Source organism: Malania oleifera, chromosome 7, assembly GCF_029873635.1.
Source record: "Malania oleifera isolate guangnan ecotype guangnan chromosome 7, ASM2987363v1, whole genome shotgun sequence".
Classification (NCBI taxonomy): Eukaryota; Viridiplantae; Streptophyta; class Magnoliopsida; order Santalales; family Ximeniaceae; genus Malania; species Malania oleifera.
The window spans coordinates 46015297-46033014 of NC_080423.1; the positions used below are offsets into that span (position 1 = coordinate 46015297).

General features: G+C 38.0%; 1 protein-coding gene across 4 annotated transcripts in view; it reads left to right on the plus strand.

Moving 5' to 3' along the window:
* Nucleotides 1-17718, plus strand: part of LOC131160220 (uncharacterized) — a 101881-nt gene that overhangs the window by 36574 nt on the left and 47589 nt on the right. For all 4 annotated transcript variants that reach the window (XM_058115651.1, XM_058115652.1, XM_058115654.1 and 1 more), the window contains one exon: nucleotides 8392-8453. In XM_058115651.1, the coding sequence (XP_057971634.1) occupies nucleotides 8392-8453 (62 nt within the window). The remainder of the gene's footprint in view (nucleotides 1-8391; nucleotides 8454-17718) is intronic.

Genomic DNA, 17718 nt, shown 5'->3' on the forward strand with positions numbered 1-17718 from the left:
TGGCATAGAGTTATTCACAGTAATTTTGGGTTGAATGAGAATGGGTGGGATGCCATTGCTAGCTTGAGATGCTCTTTGGGGAGTCTGTGGAGGTTTATTTTCTAGATTTACTCTATTTCACCCCTCACACTAATTTGTAGTGGGAAGGTTCATATTTGGAAATACCTATGGCTCAGGAAGATTCTTTTTCCATTTCTTTTCCTTGCCCTTTTAGATTGTGCTTTGAGCCAAACAGAGTTATTTCTTTCTACGTGGATAATGGGAGTGGTGTTCTAGTCTCTTATAATCTTCATTTCAGGAGACCTATAAATGATAGGAAGATGGCGGAGTTGTCTTCCTTGTTGTCAGTATTGAACAATTGCAAATTATCCTTGGGTAGGGATGTTCATTCTTGGTGTCTGGATCATTCAGGGGTGTTTCGTGTAAATTATTCTTCAACTTTTTGACCTATTCAAATTATCACCTTCCTCTTTATTCAGTTATTTGGAAGGTTACAGTTCCCCCTAAAATTAAAGCGTTTACTGGGTTGGTTGAGCTTAACAAAATCAATACCAATAACTTGCTGTAGATTAGGAGACCTTTGAAGGCTCTACCTTCAGATTTTTGTGTGCTATATTATAGGAATTTTGAAACCGCCTCTCACCTCGTTTTGCATTGTGATTTTGCATGGGAAGATTTGACATAACTTGTTTGGTTTTATGGAAGAGAGTTGGGTCTGCCCCTAATCAGTGGAAGAATTATTAATCACGCCTTTTTGTAGGCTCTGGTAGAAGGAATGATACGACAACCCTATGGAAGTTTAGCAAGTATGCGGTTTTACAGGTATTTGGTTGGAACTCAATGTGCGTTTTTTTTTGGAGAAAAAGCTGAATTTGTATTTTGGTGGGGAAAAGATTCGGTTCTTGACTTTTTTATGGTGTATCGGGTTTGAAATTTTCAGAGAAGCTAGCTTTCAGGATTTAAATAGGGATTGGAAGAATTGGTTGGATTGATTTATGTTTTTGGTAATTTTAGTTTTTATGGTTTGTTCCAGATTTTTTTTTGTGAGAAACCTTTTCTCCCCCTTGTATATTCTCGTCCTATTAGTGAATTTATTTTTCTAAAAAAATGAAATAGATTCACCAGCAAGAGTTTGATCATGGATGGGTTGAACTCTGCATTCAACCTAGCCAAAAATTTGGCAGCCAAGAACTCTTCCCTTTGCCACTTAATCATTTCAATTTCAGAAGTAATTGGTTGATAAAATGTTGAGTTCCTCCGACATATCCTTCAGAGTCCTATAATACTCACTGCACCATCTACCTAAGCTACGCAGGAAGGGCCCAAAGCCAATCCCAAGGATCAGTGAAGCTTCATAGGATCTTTCTATCCAGGTGTAGGGAATCCGTATCTTCAGACATGTCAATTTCATCGAGCCTGCATTTGAGATAGTGCCCAGATCGTTATGCCTTTCATTTGGGTTGAAACTTATTTGACGAGGAATTTGCTATGTTAGAACTGCTATAGTTACAACCGCCGTTTACCAAAGCTCTGGTCACTGGCTCGGTCATATTTGAAAAACTTCTCGTGTAGGTAAAAAAAATTGGAGTTTGATTTTTATTTTGTGAGAAGCTTTCACATAGATCATACCATACGGCCTTGGCTGTTCTATGAAACATCATGTTTGCAGTAATTCATGGCTCCATGCTATTCAACAACCAAATAGGCAATACTCCATCCTTGTTTATCCAATCTTCATAATCCTTGGAATTATAGACACAGAGGAGAACGCAGCAAATACTTGACTTCCCTGTTGCGGTAATATACAAATGCATTGCCTGATAGCATAGTAGGTAGTTGGAGGCAAGGTCTTTAATTTTGATTTTGACTAAAATTTCGAAGCTCCAAAAGTAAGGAAATTTCCATTCGATTTGTGAAAAAGTTGGAAATTAGTAGTAGCATGAAATTCTTCTATGAAACTTTAGAAATGGTTAATGCACATATTAATGTAAGTTTTAAGACTAGTATAGTACAAATTCAAAATACATCTATGTTGTGTATGAGGTGCAATAGTTGTAATATAATATGTGAACTAAACATATTCGATTTGTTGAGATTTTCTGTAAAGCAAAAGACTCAACACAATGATAGGTCTCTCTTTATATTTACAATACTTTTCAAATACATTCAAATGACCATTATACCTTTACTAACTCTCACTTAATGAAATTACACTTATGCGCTAATGAGAAGAGAAAAGAAGTGTGGACTTAGGAAGATGCTTTGATTGTTTCTCTTTTGTGGAACTCGATGGTACCCAAATTTCACGGGTGTGCATGCATCTGGACACATGCAAAGAGATTTGGGATTATGTCAAGCTGTTGTATTCCAGTAACATTACATGTATGTATGATTTATCCCTGGAGTCCTTTCAGTTATAGTAGGAAGATAGGAGTGGTACTAAATATTTTGCAAAGATGAAGCATATTCATGAGGAGCTCAACATTGTGAAACCTATAACCCCTGATGTTCGCGAGATGCAGAAGTAAAGGGAGCAAGTGACAGTTCTTTGGGTTCTAGTGGGTTTGAAACCCAAGTTTGAAGTAGTTCTGTCTTAGATATTTGGTAGTGCAAGTTGCCATCGTTTGGCAATGTTTATTCTCGCATTCTTCGTGCTTCCTTGAGTACACATTCGCTTGCGTGTGGGTCTGAGGGGACAGCCTTTGCCACGTTAGGTGATTTTTATTTTCAACCAAGCGGGTGTAGAAGTTATTAAGGTGGATCGAGTGGCCCTGGTGGAAGAGATAGACAAGGTAGAGGCACTCATCGCAAGTGCGCTCATTGTGGACAAGGTCATACTATTTAGTAGTGTTGGGATCTCCACGGTAAACCTTCTTGTGTTGCAAATGCAACCCCACAGACTCCAAAGTTTTGGGGCCAAGTGGGCAGCAGTGTACTATATCTATGTTAAAGGAAGAGTATTCCAAATTCCAGCAGTATCAAACGTCCCTCCCAGCAAGCTTCTCTGCCCATTGCATCCCTTGCCCAAACAGGTAACCCTACAGCTTGCTTGTCATCTAATACTTCTTGTCCTAGCCCTCGGGTTATAGATTCCGTAGCCACTGATCATATCATAGATTCGTAGGTATATCTAATTTCTTCTCTACTCTGTACCACCCTGAAAATTTACCTTGTGTTATTTTTGCTAACCGATCCACCGTTGCCTTTAATGGAATTGGGACTGTAAATCCTACTTCCTCTATTTTTCTTCCTTCGGTTTTGTATATTCCTAAGTTTCCTTTCAATCTTATATCATTTAGAAAAATCACCAAATCCATGAATTGTTTAGTAACATTCTTCCTTGATTTTGTGATCATTTAGGATTTGAAGACGAGGAAGATGATTGGTGGAGGGTGTGAAGCTGGTGGACTTTATCACTTTGAGCCATTATCTCCTTCTACCGCCTGCACTGCTTGCTGCCACACCTCTCCAAATCCATTGTTTTCTGGGTCATCCTTTGTTAGAAAAATTGAAACTACTAGTTCCTTATTTGAGACCTGTATCAAATCTTGATTGTGAGTCTCGTCAGTTAGGAAAGTGTCACCCTTTTGCTTCCCGAATCAATAAAGGGGCAGCAGGCCCTTTCATTTTAGTCCATTATGATGTTTGGGGTCTTTGTTGAGTTGTGTCCAAGTTGGGTTTCCGATATTTTGTAATCTTTGTGGATGATTATTTAAGGATGACTCGGCTATATTTAATAAAAGATCATTCTGAGTTATTTCATATATTCTGTGCCTTTTGTTCTGAAATAAAATCTCAATTTGGTTCACCAATTCGGCCACCTTGGAGTGATAATGCTAAAGAGTATTTCAGTAATCAATTACTACTTCTATGACTTTGCTGGTATTGTTCATCAATCATCTTGTCTGCACACTCATCAGGGTTGTGGAGAGGAACTGGCGACGACCGAGTTTTCTAACAATCCCTGGACTTGTTTCTAGGTTGAGGAGTGTGGTTGATCCTCCTATACCGACTAGTTTACATAGGATAGCTCCGTTTAGGGTTTGGTTTGGTGGTAGTGTTTAGGTTTTGGTTTGGTGGTGGTGGTGGTAGGGTTGGATCTTGCTCTGGTATGATGTTGAAATTTGGAGTAAAACGGAAGGCCTGACTCAGCAATATGTCTCTTCCTCTATTTATAATATATGTCAAGGACATTCTAATGACCATAATACCCCTACTAACTCTCACTTATTGACACACTAACAATACTAAATGACTAAAATAACCATTAACAGAACATAAGTTAAAATATCCTACAAGAAATTACATGACATGGAAGTGGGCAAATCACAAGAAGCCCCACTGGCACTTGATAAACAATCTGGCTGCGCCACAGCTACAGGTAAAATGGCAACTAGAACTGAGTGCCGGAAAGGCAGGAAATAAGGTCATTGAACACCAATCAAATACACCAGCAACTGTTACAAGATTGCAGCAATCAATAGTGAACACACAGCATCATTGTGCCACAACCAACTAATGAACAGCAACACAGCAACAGCTGATACCAGAAACAGAGCATCACTTCACATCATCAAATCACCATCAACACATGCCAAGGATGCTGCACAGAGAAACAAAGATGAAAGTGACCTTTAACGACTCTCAAACCAATCATAAAGTCATACTTGAGAGCTGATTAGGGGAAGATAAGAAAGAAAATAAAAAACAGAATGTCTGGAAAAGAAACCCAGACCAGATTTAGAGGAGATTAGTGCTCTGATACCATGTTGTAAAGTTAGAGATGGGAGGCAAGAAGAAGGGAAGAAGAGAGGAAAAGAAGAAGAAAGCAAAAGAAAGAAGACAGCAGTTTCCTGGACTTACATTCAGTTCCAGGTCTGGCCTTCTATATATTAATATTAGAAAAATCTTGAAAGACAAAAACACCCCCACTCACCCCACATAATTACTAAAACCTATCTCTTCTGACATAAAATAAAATAAAAAAAAAATCAACTTCGTTTGGCACAAGAATTTTCGAAATAGCTTTCCAGGGGAAGTAAAGCGTCACCACATGGGTTGTCCAATTGCTTCTTGATGGAACCAAGGACTTAAATTTTGGTTGAAATGATTTAGAGTTTCAGAGGGTATCAAATGGAAGCTCACTTTCAATTTCAGTTTTGAAAAATTTCAGTGCCAATATGTCAGAACAGAAATCAGATTCAACAAAACTGTTCCAGGGGCAGTGCAGAAGTAAATGGTCACAGTTTCAAAATCTTCTTTTTATAAAAATTAGAAATCATCTATCGGCCAATCTGAAACCCCTTTTATTAAGGTTATTAAGACTGACGATCTTCTCCAAAGTGACCTCCCAAACAAAATAAAAAAAATAAAAATAAAAAAGCTACTTTAGTTGGCAGAAGATTTTTCCAAATAGCTTTCCAGGGGAAGTTGAGCCTGGCTGCATGGGGTTGTCTCATTGCTTCTACGTGGAATGTGGAACCAAGGACTTAAATTTTTGTCAGAACAGGTTCGAGTTTCAGAGGGTATCAAATGGAAACTTTCAGTTTTGATTTTTAGAAATTTCATTGCCAGTCTGTAAGAGCAATAACCAGATTCCAAAAAAAACTATTCCAGGGGTGGTGGAGCAGTTTCAGCATCTTGTTTTCATGAAAATTAGAAAGCATCTATTGACCAATGTGAAACCTCTTTTCCTAAGGTTATTAAGAATGATGATTTTCTCCCAAGTTGCCTCCCAAGTAAAAATATAAAATAAAAATGGAAGAGGCAAAATTTTTGGTTGGCTATGGCACAAATTTTTTTCCAAATAGCTTTCCAGAGAAAGTTGTGCCTGGCCTGCTGGCTGCAAGGGTTGCCCAATTGCTTCTAGATTGAACCAAGGACTTAAATTTCAGTCTAAACAATTTTGAGTTTTTTTGGAGGGTATTGAATGGAAGCTCACTTTCAATTTCATTTTTGAAAAATTTCAACAAATTTCAGTAAAAATTTGACAGAAATTTAAAAGTGTTCAGTAAATTTTGAAATAGCTCAAATTTTGATGGTAAAAATTGGAAAATAAAAATGAATTTTGAAGCCCTAAACAAAGCATACCTCATCAGTCACCCTTGTTTTGAAGCCCAAAACTAAGCGTACCCCCTTATGATGATGATGATGATGTAATTGAAATACCCTGTCACCCTGTCACCCATACCCAATTGCAACATTTACCCCATTGTTTAACTATGGCCTTACTATTTTTATCGTTGTCGTCGTTGTTGTTAATGTTGTTATTATTATAAATGTTCTTCACTGTCTTGTTTGATTCATGATATGCAATTCATATACCCTACATACCAAAAATTTGTCATGTATGCATTTTCTAGATTTATCTGGTTCCAAATTGTGCATAATCATCTATAATAATAACAACATTAACAACAACAACGACAACGATAATAATAGTAAGGCCATAGTTAATAATCACCTATTTTATTATTTCCCAACATTTCATTGTAAATTTTGATCGTTTACAATAAATTTCTGTCATTTTCTTTAAATAAAAATTGAGATTGAAATCAAGATTTCAGTTGGAATTTTCGCAAATCAAGACCATTGAAATTTCCCCTGGAATTAAATTTTAAGTCCCTGGATTGAACTGATGATGAAGTAGCATTTTGTTGAGCTTCCATATAAGCACATTCAGTTGGATCCAGTTGGGGACATTTGATCCACATCCAAACACTTATCCCATAGGATTGCTAGGGCTCTTTGCATGCCCATTTATTGTTATCGAGGTCTTGCTTTAAGGTAATAAATCTTTGTCCATAATAACACCATCTCATTCATGAATTTGGGAAGCCATTTATGAAGGAGGGCCTTATCAAAAACCACAAGAGGTTTGAGTCCGAAGCCACCTCTTGGAATTGGTCATGAACAACTTCCCATTCAACTAAATGGAATTTGAAAACCTGCCCCTTATTTTTCCCAAGGAAATCTTTTTTCATTGTCCTAAATCTTTTGGCCAGAGAGCAAGGAATAGGGAAGAGGGATGTGAAGTAAACCAAGAGGCTGGGGGGAGTGCTTTTAATGAGAGCGAGTCTTAAAACTGTCAAGTCAGATAGAGTTGAATGGCCCTGTTTCGTGAGGGTTCATCCAAGATTCTACATCTCGCTTCTTTTGAAATCTTTCAACAATAGGTTCCTATATCCTTTTTTTTTTTCTTGAAATTTGTACTGAGAGGGAGATTGTGGCATTCGAAGGAAAGATCCCCAGCTTGAAACCCTTGATACCAGCCAGGAAAATGACTTCATTTGCATCCCCTACATAAGCTTGCTCTTTCCCAGATTGAGTTTCAATCTCAGATGAAGGATTTGATGTGCTTCATCTCACAGAAAATCATGGTATGGTCTGCAAAGAGGTGGTGAGAATCTTCAGCTCCCAGCCATTTACTTCCACTGTCAGCTGTTTTATGAGTACTGTTCTCTTGGCATTTTGTAGCAAGAGGCTTAGGACCTCCATAGCAATGATGAATAGCAAAGGGAATGGGGATCTATTTGTTGTGATCCCCTAGAAAAGTGTAAAGCAGTCTGAAGAGCAGCCATTAACAAGAATTGGGAAGGACGGCCTGGTGATGCATTGTATGTATTTTGCACCAAGTTCTCAGAACCCATTTTTATGAGAAAGTAAAAAAGAAAATCCCAACAAACAGAGTCCAAAGCCTTTTCCATATCGAGTTTGCATGCAACACCAATCTTCCAGGCTGAAGTCAATATGACAATTTCTGAACTATTATTGTTACCATTATCATCATCACCACCACCACCACCACCACCACCACCACCACCAACATTATCTTTGCAAATTCTCTGCATAGTATGTAATGCATCACCAACAAAACGGTTAAAGACTGCACTTCTGATGGTTTAAAACTTGCACCATCAATCAGCTAGCTAGTTTTCGCAGCAAAATAGCTAGATAAAATAATGTTCCAGTTCATTGATTCTGATAAATAGCATGCGCGCTTCTTGAGAAAAGTAAGCAGAACTTTTCTTGGTCAATATTATTCTCCCTAACGTCAAAGTTATTTATTGGCATGTCTTGCTGATGATACCCCTTCTGTCCTGCTGCTTGTTTGAGTTGTAGCCTTTTGTGTTGCGTGTAATTTAAACTTCTTATTTGGATTGTTCTATACTATTAAGTTTGTTAGCAAAACATGTTTAATTTCTTGCCTTAGGTCTTGGCTGTAATTTGAACTTCTTATTTGGATTGTTTTGTACTTTATGCTTGTTGGAAAACATGTTCAATTCCTTTTCCATGCATATAATGACACAAATTTTCAACTCTTCCCCTTTTGAAAATTAAGATGAGCAATTTTCTCGTGTAAACTACTAAAGCATGATTAGTTGTTGGCAGAAAAATGCATTGGAGGAATTTGTAATGGCAAAAAGTCTACCTTTACGACCCGGGGTAGAAGAGTGAGTATTCTTGTACTGATTAAATATCTGTCTGATGTCTACCTGGAGTAGCTATCTGTTCTCAATTTTCAAGGCCTCCATATTGGCAACACAGATTCTTTCCTTTGAAATTATAGTTGACTTTTCTTTGCCCTTTGGTAGTCATATTAGCTTTTCTAGACTTTTGAATGAATATCAATCTCAGTCAGTTGGATAGTTTAGATGATTGACTCTTTTTTATGCTTGGCTTAGTAATAGATTGACTACATGTCGTGAAACTTGATTTTCTACTGAGCATCATTTGCAACACTGTATCATATTTTTTGCACTATATGGTTCATTTGTGTACCCACATTTTTATTTTGTGGATAAAAAAGAAGAGATTTCATTAAAGAAGAAAGAATGTATGAAAGAGCGAATAAGACATCCTCCTTGACTAAGAATAAACTACAACCAACATAGCACTGTCTTACAGTCTTACTGCAGATCCTAAAAATGACATCTCATTAAAACATCAAGCTGCAAATGGCCAAAGCAAAGCCAAATAATGAATTCTTTCCCGTAGTAAATAACATGCTACTTTCTTCTCCATAAAAATGAGTTCAGTTCATTCGAACCAAATTCCCCATAAAAGTGCAAAAATCCTCAACTCCACAAAGCTGAGCTATCCACTCCTCCCAGGTCCTGTTAAAGAAATAATCAATAAATCCTCCACTGATGCTCTGTGCAAACCCCAATCCACTCCAAATAAACCAAACAACTTATTTCAAATCTTTCAAATCCTCCAAGAGAAAAGGCAACACAAAAAAAAAAAAAAAAAACGAGAGAGACGCAAGTTTTGCCCAATCAAATCAGTTGTTTTAAAAGGCGAAGGCAGAAGAGGAGATGCATAAACCTTTTAATAATTTTATTTTAGATGAAAATATGTAAATAAATTGTATATTTTAAAAAATAAAGAAAAAAAGTTAAGAAAATGACAAACAAAATGTGAAAAAAATATTTTGTAAACTACTTGTTGACCATTCAAAAATTGTGAACTTGAATTCGTTATGTATATCATGGAAAGAGAGAGCTATAGCATTACACAGTTCAAATTGTTTTCAAGATCTACAATGCAACTCTTAATTATTTTAAAAGGATGAGGTTCAAGAGTTCTAAAAATCAACTCATATTACAAATTCCTTTTCTAAAAACATGTTAAGATTTTTTAGCCAAATCTAGCTCGAGAATCACACAACAAAAATGGTAAGCCTAAACTAAAAAGGCGCAAAAGGCATGCTTTTGTACAAACACGTTAGTCCAGCATGTAATGTGGTAGTCTTTTTGGGATTTGGTATTTTACATTGAGCCTCAAGGCATTTTAGGCATGCCTCTACTTAAGGCGAGGCTTGATTGCCTTAAACATAAGGTACACACAACTGTGAGACAATGTTATCTTTATATCAAAGGCTTTTTTATTTTTTTTTGTAATTTATAGGAAAAGAAATTCATTAGATAGATTTACAAGCAGGAGAGAAGACATCTCCTTAGAAAAGTCTGATAAAATCCTCAGGGAAACCAAAAAAGAAATTGCAAAAATAAAAAATTACAAAAGAAACTCAAGATGCCCTAAGAAGAGACTTTCAGTTGTGTTGAACATCTGAAACAGACATTCCCTTGAAATTTCTATAGACCATACACCATAAAGAAGCCATAAAAGAAACAGACATTCCCTTGAAATTTCCATAGACCATACACCATAAAGAAGCCATAAAAATAATCTTTTCCCACGCCAACTAATATGGTAACTTTTTCCCTGCAAATATATGCGCATAACGTTCCTTCCACCAGCTCCAAAATTCTGCAAATAAAGCACAAATCCATAATGCAATTCCTTCTTCCTCCTAAACCCCACAAAATAAATTGCCAAGAGCTCCGCCACTGTTCTAGGACAAGTCCAGCTTTCTTCAAAATAATTGAATAACTTGTTCCAAACCTTCCATGCAAAATTGCAGTGCAGGAAAAGGTGTGAAAAAGATTCTGAACAATTAAAGCTAAGCGTACATATATCAGGAAGGATAGCCTTTAAAGGTCTCCTCATCTACAAGAAGTCATTAGTATTTATCCTATTAAGCACAACCAACTAAAGAACCGCTTTGATTTCAGGGGGAATTTTGACCAGAATCCGACTACCAATATTGACTATCATTTTCAGAAGATACTCTACAATTATTCAGCATAATCAATAAAGAAGATAACTCAATAGTTCCCCCTATAATTCATGTCTCTTTTGAAATGAAATTCTCTTGAGGGTAAAAGGACTGCCCAAGTCTACTCTAAACCAAGAAATGGGATCATTTTGTTGTGAGCTCAATCGAAAAATGTGAGGAAAAATAGGTGGACAAAACAACATTCCCCATCCCTTGATCTTTCCAAAAATGGATATTACAACTTACCCAAAACACATTTTTAGTATGGGGAATAAAGAGAGGGTAAATCTAAGATACAACTTTCCATGGACTTCCGAAGAGCATCTAAAACCCAAATTAGTATCCCATCCATTCCCATCAAGTCCAAATTTACTTTCAATAACTTCATGCCATAATGTAGAAACCTCTAGTAGGAACCGCTAGAGCCACTTAGCCAGAAGAGTCGTGTTCCTAGACACCAAATCTCCAAGACCCAAACCACCCTCCCTCTTAGTCCTACAAACCACCTCCCAACTCTCCAAATGATGCCTAGAACCCACAACCCCTGACTAAAGAAAATTTCTCATAGTTCTTTCAGTCCTACTAGCGATTCCCAATGGAATTCTAAAAATAGAAAGAAAATACAACGGAATACTAGAAAGAAAGGCCTGAGTTAAAGTAATCCTTTGTCCCAAAGAAAAAGGGCTCCCTTCCACCCATCTAAATACTTGGACACACTGTCCACCGTAGGATCCCAAAAACTAGATGATCTAGGATTACCTCGCAAAGGAACCCCTAGGTAGGACAATGGCCAACCCAACTAAGCGCACCCAACTTCCATGGCTAAATCCCTAACACACTCTATAGGCATGTTAATAGGTGCAATATCACTCTTACCCAAGTTAATCTTAACCCGCGAAGCCCTTTCAAAGATTTAAAGGAGCCACAAAATTTTAATGAAAGAAGGTTTATCATCCTTCAGAGAAAGATAGTATCATTTGCAAATTGAAAGGTGCGACACCGTGATCTCCTCCCTACCCACTTTAAGGACTTTTACTAAACCTCTATCCACTGCCCTATCAACCATCCTACTCAAAACATCAGCCACTAGCATAAGCAAAAATAGAGAAAGAGGATCTCCTTGTCTAATCCTCCCGTGGCCTTGAACCAAGATTTAGGCTCACCATTCATTACCACCACAAAATTCACATTAAACATACAACCTTTCATCCTTCTACACCATCTCTCTCCAAACCCCTTTCTTAGAAAGACGTTATCCATAAAGTTCCAACTCACTTTATTGAAAGCTTTTTTGAAGTCCAACTTAAAAACAGACCCCTTCTTCTTCCTCCTCCTAAAATCCTTAACGGTTTCATTTGCAATCAGGATTGCATCCACAATTTGTCTACCCCCAACAAAAGCACTCTGGGCCTTATACACACTTAAACCTCTTATATATCAAAGTTGATTACCTACTTTTTTTGTGTTTTTGTACCATATGCAATATATGATTCAGTTCGTTAGTTTTGTTTTAATGAGTTAGCAGCAAAAGATAATACACATGTAGAGTTTGCAATGCTCTCTTAGTATGAAGGCTCTCCTGACTTCTTCCTTTGACTTTGTGAGCATGGCTGGCCTGACCTCTCCTCTTCAACTCTATTATTTTTCATCCTCAATTGATACACTGTTCAAGAAAGCAAAACCTAGCATTGTTAAACCAACAATAATCAAACTATTTTCTTTTCCTTTTCCTTACTAGAAAACCCTTCTGACTTCCAACATAACATTGCAGCAGATTTTCAAACACACTTTTACAAAATCATCCTTGGCCTTCAGAAAGAAATCAACTTACCATTTTGTGGCTGTAGGAGAACACTCGTGCAGGAGTCTGAGTCTCCAGAGTGTTGGGCGAGCATGGTTTTTGGCTTTTTTGCGACTTAGGTTCATCGGAGTTTGGATTGAAGAATGGGGGAGACTATCCGCTTATCAAGTAAGAATCTGTTTGGGTGGGGAGGGCATTCCTCAGGTTGGGTTGATTGTAAAATCTTTTGTGCTAATCGTCTTGAGCCCTCAGTCTTCCAAATTCTGGAGTTTGCAGGGAGAAAGTTTTCTCCTATTCTACTACAGGAAGAGGAGTTTCTCAGGATTGTTAAGTTATTGGGGGTGACTTGCAAAGGAAATCAAGGCATTGATGAGCTCTCTTGAGGAGGCTTATACCTAAAAGGCAAACGATCTTCGGCCTCAATCAAATTGTGATCCAATGATAAAGGGAGATTCCCTCGATTAGAAAAGGGGCCTGGAAGAGGAAAACAAAGCATTATTTGTGTTCTTGAGAGTAAGAACAATGAAGGCTGGAGAAATCTCTTCGAAGCCCTATTGCAGCTTTCATTTGAACAAAAAAAGGAGAGTATCTTTAGATGTTCAGATTGTGGTTTCTTGAACATAATAAGATATAGGAGGTTAATGCAGGAGCAGAGTGGGGCTGAGTCAGTTGGAGAAGTAATCTTTGCAGAAGAGTTCGATGATGTGCCAGGAGGGGAAAGAATGATTTAGGAAGGAATGATGGAAAATCTTGTGATTTTAAGAAATATTTTCTAGCTTTCATACCCATGCGAGATTTTGAAATTGCTTCCAAATATAATATTGGGCTTGAGAGATGGAAGTCTGGGCCTATTATTAGTGGGCCACTTAGAGCCACTAAATAGGCAATTAAAAGTAAAGGGGACAGAAGGCCAAGCCTTATCCAAAAGGATGTTGGGTCTGTCTTAGAAGATGAGAAAATAGAAGCTTGTATTCCAGACTCGAGAGAGCACTGGAAAAAACAGCGAGGAATATATTGAGACCAGAACTGTGGAAGAAAATATAGAAATCTAACCAGAGGTGAATGGTTGCAGCGAGCATACTCAAATTAATTTAACCTGAAATGATAAAACTGAGCTTCCCAAAGATTCAGGGGCGGAATTAGGGGGAGAAGGTTGAATTAGGTGAAGGGGAAGTAGAGATTTCAAATGATGTACCTCGGTAGTAGGACATTTTAGAGGATTTGGTACAACAATCAACACAGCAGAAAGAGGGCAGCTCCTCTTACGAAATCGATCATTGTTGCAGCAAAGGGCTGTATTCAGTTGAATATGAAGATACTAAAATTGATGAGTTCAGTGAGGATGAGAGGTGCTTAAAAGTAGATGATGACCTAAGCAGCTTTTGTGATTCTGATTCTGACTTACTAGATGATCAGATGAGAAGTGAGTTAGAGATGGGAGGAGAAGACAATTGGGAAGAACTTGCTGGAGATTTTTGTTTAACGAAAGAGCGGAAGTGATATTATTGAGTAAGAAACAATCACATACACCTCAGCTTATTCATAATAAGATGGACAATGGTCTTAGTCTTTCAGGTGTCGGGAGGGGCAATGACGAGGAGACAGTGGCACTAGTATTCGATCTGAATTTTTCAAAACCTGGAAAAGGTATTCTTCTTGTTTCGATTCCGTCCTTCTTTCCTGATGATTTTTTATGCCACAATGAAGTGACGACTTTGAGGGAGGTCTCTTATTAAGTCTCTTTCCTTCCTATTGATCTTGCAAGAAGGGGTGAGGGAATGAATCGAGGGAGTGACTTTGGTGTTGGCCGAGGGGTTAGTGAGATGGACCACAGTGACCCAAATGGGCTCTTTATGTTATGGAGTTGAAGTTAGTGAGTTTTGCAGGAGTTGAGGTTAAGTTAGGGATGAGTCCAAAAATTTATGAGAGGAAAAAAAATGTGGTAATAGAATTAAAAAACTTGATTTCTGCCATCAATTATGGCAGAGGGAAGGGGATAGGGAAAGGGTGTAAGTGCAGTACACTATGAGGATTATTAGTTGGAATGTTAGGGGTGTAGGGTATGTTAGGAAGAGAAGTCTGATTGGGGAGGTTTTGTTAAGGAATTCCCTAGATATTGTCTTAATCTAGGAGACTAAGCTTGAGTCAGTAGACGGGGAGGTAGTTGGGGGGATTTGGGAAGGATGGTGTAAGGATTGGGTTTTTCTACCATAATGGGGTTCAGTGGTGGCATTTTAGTGTTATGGGACACTGGGTCCATTATTGAAGTGGGCAGTTTATTGAATCTTCTCTCTCTTTCTGTCTTGCTTGATATTAGAGATAGGGGTCAATAGTGGATTGCCTCTGTGTATGGTCCTTCTAGGCCCGCTCTTAGGGTAAATTTTTGGGATGAACAGTATGTTGTTTCTTGTTTTTGCTCGCGTAGGTGAATTGTGGGCAGTGATTTTTAATGCAGTTAGGTTCCCTTAGGAAAAGAAGTGGGGTGGCAGGGTTAATGCCTCTATGCAGAAGCTTGATTTGGTTATTAGGATGTGGGTTGAGGTATCTTCCCTTGGGCAATGCCAAGTTTACGTGGTTAGTGGGTGGGGCTAGAGAGGTGGCTAGTAGAATCGATAGGTTCTTGTTTTTTAATGCAGCTAGGTTCCCTTAGGAAAAGAAGGGGGGTGGCAGGGTTAATGCCTCTATGCAGAAGCTTGATTTGGTTATTAGGATGTGGGTTGAGGGATCTTCCCTTGGGCAATGCCAAGTTTACGTGGTTAGTGGGTGGGGCTAGGGAGGTGGCTAGTAGAATTGATAGGTTCTTGTTTTCTAATGACTTGGAGGAAGATTTTTATAATCTTTCTCAAGTAGTATTACCTAGACCCACTTGATCATTTTCCTATGTTGTTGGAATCTAGGACAGTGCCTCGGCGCCCCGCCTTGTTTAGGTTTGAGATGGGTGGTTATAGTATGGCTCCTTTCAGACCTTGGTAAGTGATTCTAGGAGTGAGGATGTTGAAAGGGGTTAGGAGGGGTTTAGATTTATGAAGAAGTTAAAGAGGTTGCAAGAAAATCTGGAAGTGCAGAATAGGGAGGTGCTTGGAGATGCTAGGTTTAAAAAGTCTACTATTCGAGGAGATTGAAAGAGTTAGAAAGGAAGAAGTAATCCTTTCAAGGGAGGAAGAGGCTAAAAGGGTTTCTTTGAGAAACGAATGGGAAGAGCTGATTGTTAAAGAAATGAGAAGTTGGTGGTAGAAGACAAAGTTTAAATGAGTTAGAGATGACAATTATAATTCTTAACATTTTTCATAGGATAGTGATGAACAAATGAGGAAGAATTTGATTAGGGAGATGGAGGTGGATAGTGGGGGTTATTATGTCAAATTCTAGTGTAATTGCCTCTAAGATCACTGACTTTCATATAATTTGTGTGTTGATGATGAGAGCAGACTGATGTTGGAAGGATTAGAGTGGAATACTTTGCCTGTTGATTGGATAGCTTGCTTAAAGAGACCTTTCGAGGAAGAGGATGTTACGGCTGTAGTTTTTGGAATGGAGAGGGATAAAACTCCTAGGTCGGATGGTTTTAATTTAGCTTTTATCAAGTTTGTTGGGTGGTGGTGAAGAATGACCTAATGAAGGCTTTCAATGAATTCTTTTTGAATGGGGTTTTAAGCAAGAGTATTAATTCTATGCTAATCACTTTAGTGCCTAAGAAAAGTAAGTCTATCAGGATTTCTGATTATATACTGTTTAGTCTAGTTTCAAGTGCTCGTAAAAGAATCGCCAACGTGCTAGCTAAAGAGGTCAAGGGTAGGGCTTCATATGACTATTTCTAAGGCCCAGAGTGCGATTGTGGGGGGAAGACAGATTGTGGATGCAATCCTGATTGCGAATGAAACTATTGAGGATATTAGGATGAAGAAGAAAGGGCTTGTTTTTAAGTTGGATTTTGAAAAAGTGTACAATAGAGTGAGCTGGAACTTTATGGATAACATTTTTCAATTAGGATGAAGGTAGGTCCATTAGTGAGTATTATTGCACTTTGAAGGGTAAGTGTGAGGAACTCAGCATCTATCAACTGGTTAGTTCTGATGTAAGATGATTAAGAAGCTGAGGGTAGAGTTTTTGGCTGCCAAGTTTTGGTTGAGTCTTGAGCTTCAATCCATGTGCGATTAGATTCTTGCTAGTGAATCCATATCATCCATGAATGAAGCATATGCTAGAATCCAATGGATCACCAAAGATGGCTCGCAGTCTTCTTCTCAAGCTTCTTCTTGTGATATTCACCCTTGGTTAGCACCAAGGTCTTAAATTTTGATTTCAACTAAAATTTCAAAGCTCCAAACGTACAAAAATTTTGATGGAAACTTCGATTTCAATGTCAATTTCGATTTTGATTTGAAAAAAACAATGGAAATTAGTAGTAATTATATTCTTGGTAGTGAATCCATATCGTTCATGAATGAAGCATATGCTAGAATCCAATGGATTGCCAAAGATGGCTCGTAGTCTTTTTCCCATGCTTCTTCCTATGATATTCACCCATGGTTAGCATCAAGGTCTTAAATTTTGATTTCAACTAAAATTTCAAAGCTCCAAAACTACAAAATATTGGATGGAAATTTCAATTTCAATTTGTAAAAACAATGGAAATTAGTAGTAAAGCGTGGAATTCTTTTATGAACTCTAGATATGGTTAATATATAATAATGTAAGTTTGAGGACTAATATATTACAAATTAAATGCATCTATGTTATGCATAAGGTGCAATGGTTGTAACATATTATGTTTTAAACATATTTGTATTGGCCAGAAGTGAAGGTCTACCGTGGAGATCCCAACACTGCTCAATAGTATGATTACTCTGTCCACAATGAGTGCACTAGCAAGGAGTACCTCTTCCTCGCCTGTCTCTTCCACCAAGACCACTCGAACCGCCTCGATAACTTTTGTGGTTGTGTGGTAGAGAACTAGAATCACCCTGTGTGGTTGATGTCCTCCCACATCCAAATGCAAGAGCAAGAGAATGCGTGCTAAAGGAAGCACGAAGGACATGAGAATAAACATCGACAAATGATGGTAGCTCAACACCACTAAGTATCTGGGACTGGATTGCCTCAAACTCGGGTCTCAAGTCTGCTACAACATGAAGGACTGTCCTCTGCTCCCTCAGCTTCTGCATCTTTAGAAGGTCAGAAGTTATAGGTTGCACAATGTTAAGCTCCTCATGAATATGCTTCATCTCTCCAAAATAATCTGCAATACTCCTACCTCCTTGTTGTAATTGAAAGTACTCTTAGGATAAATCATACA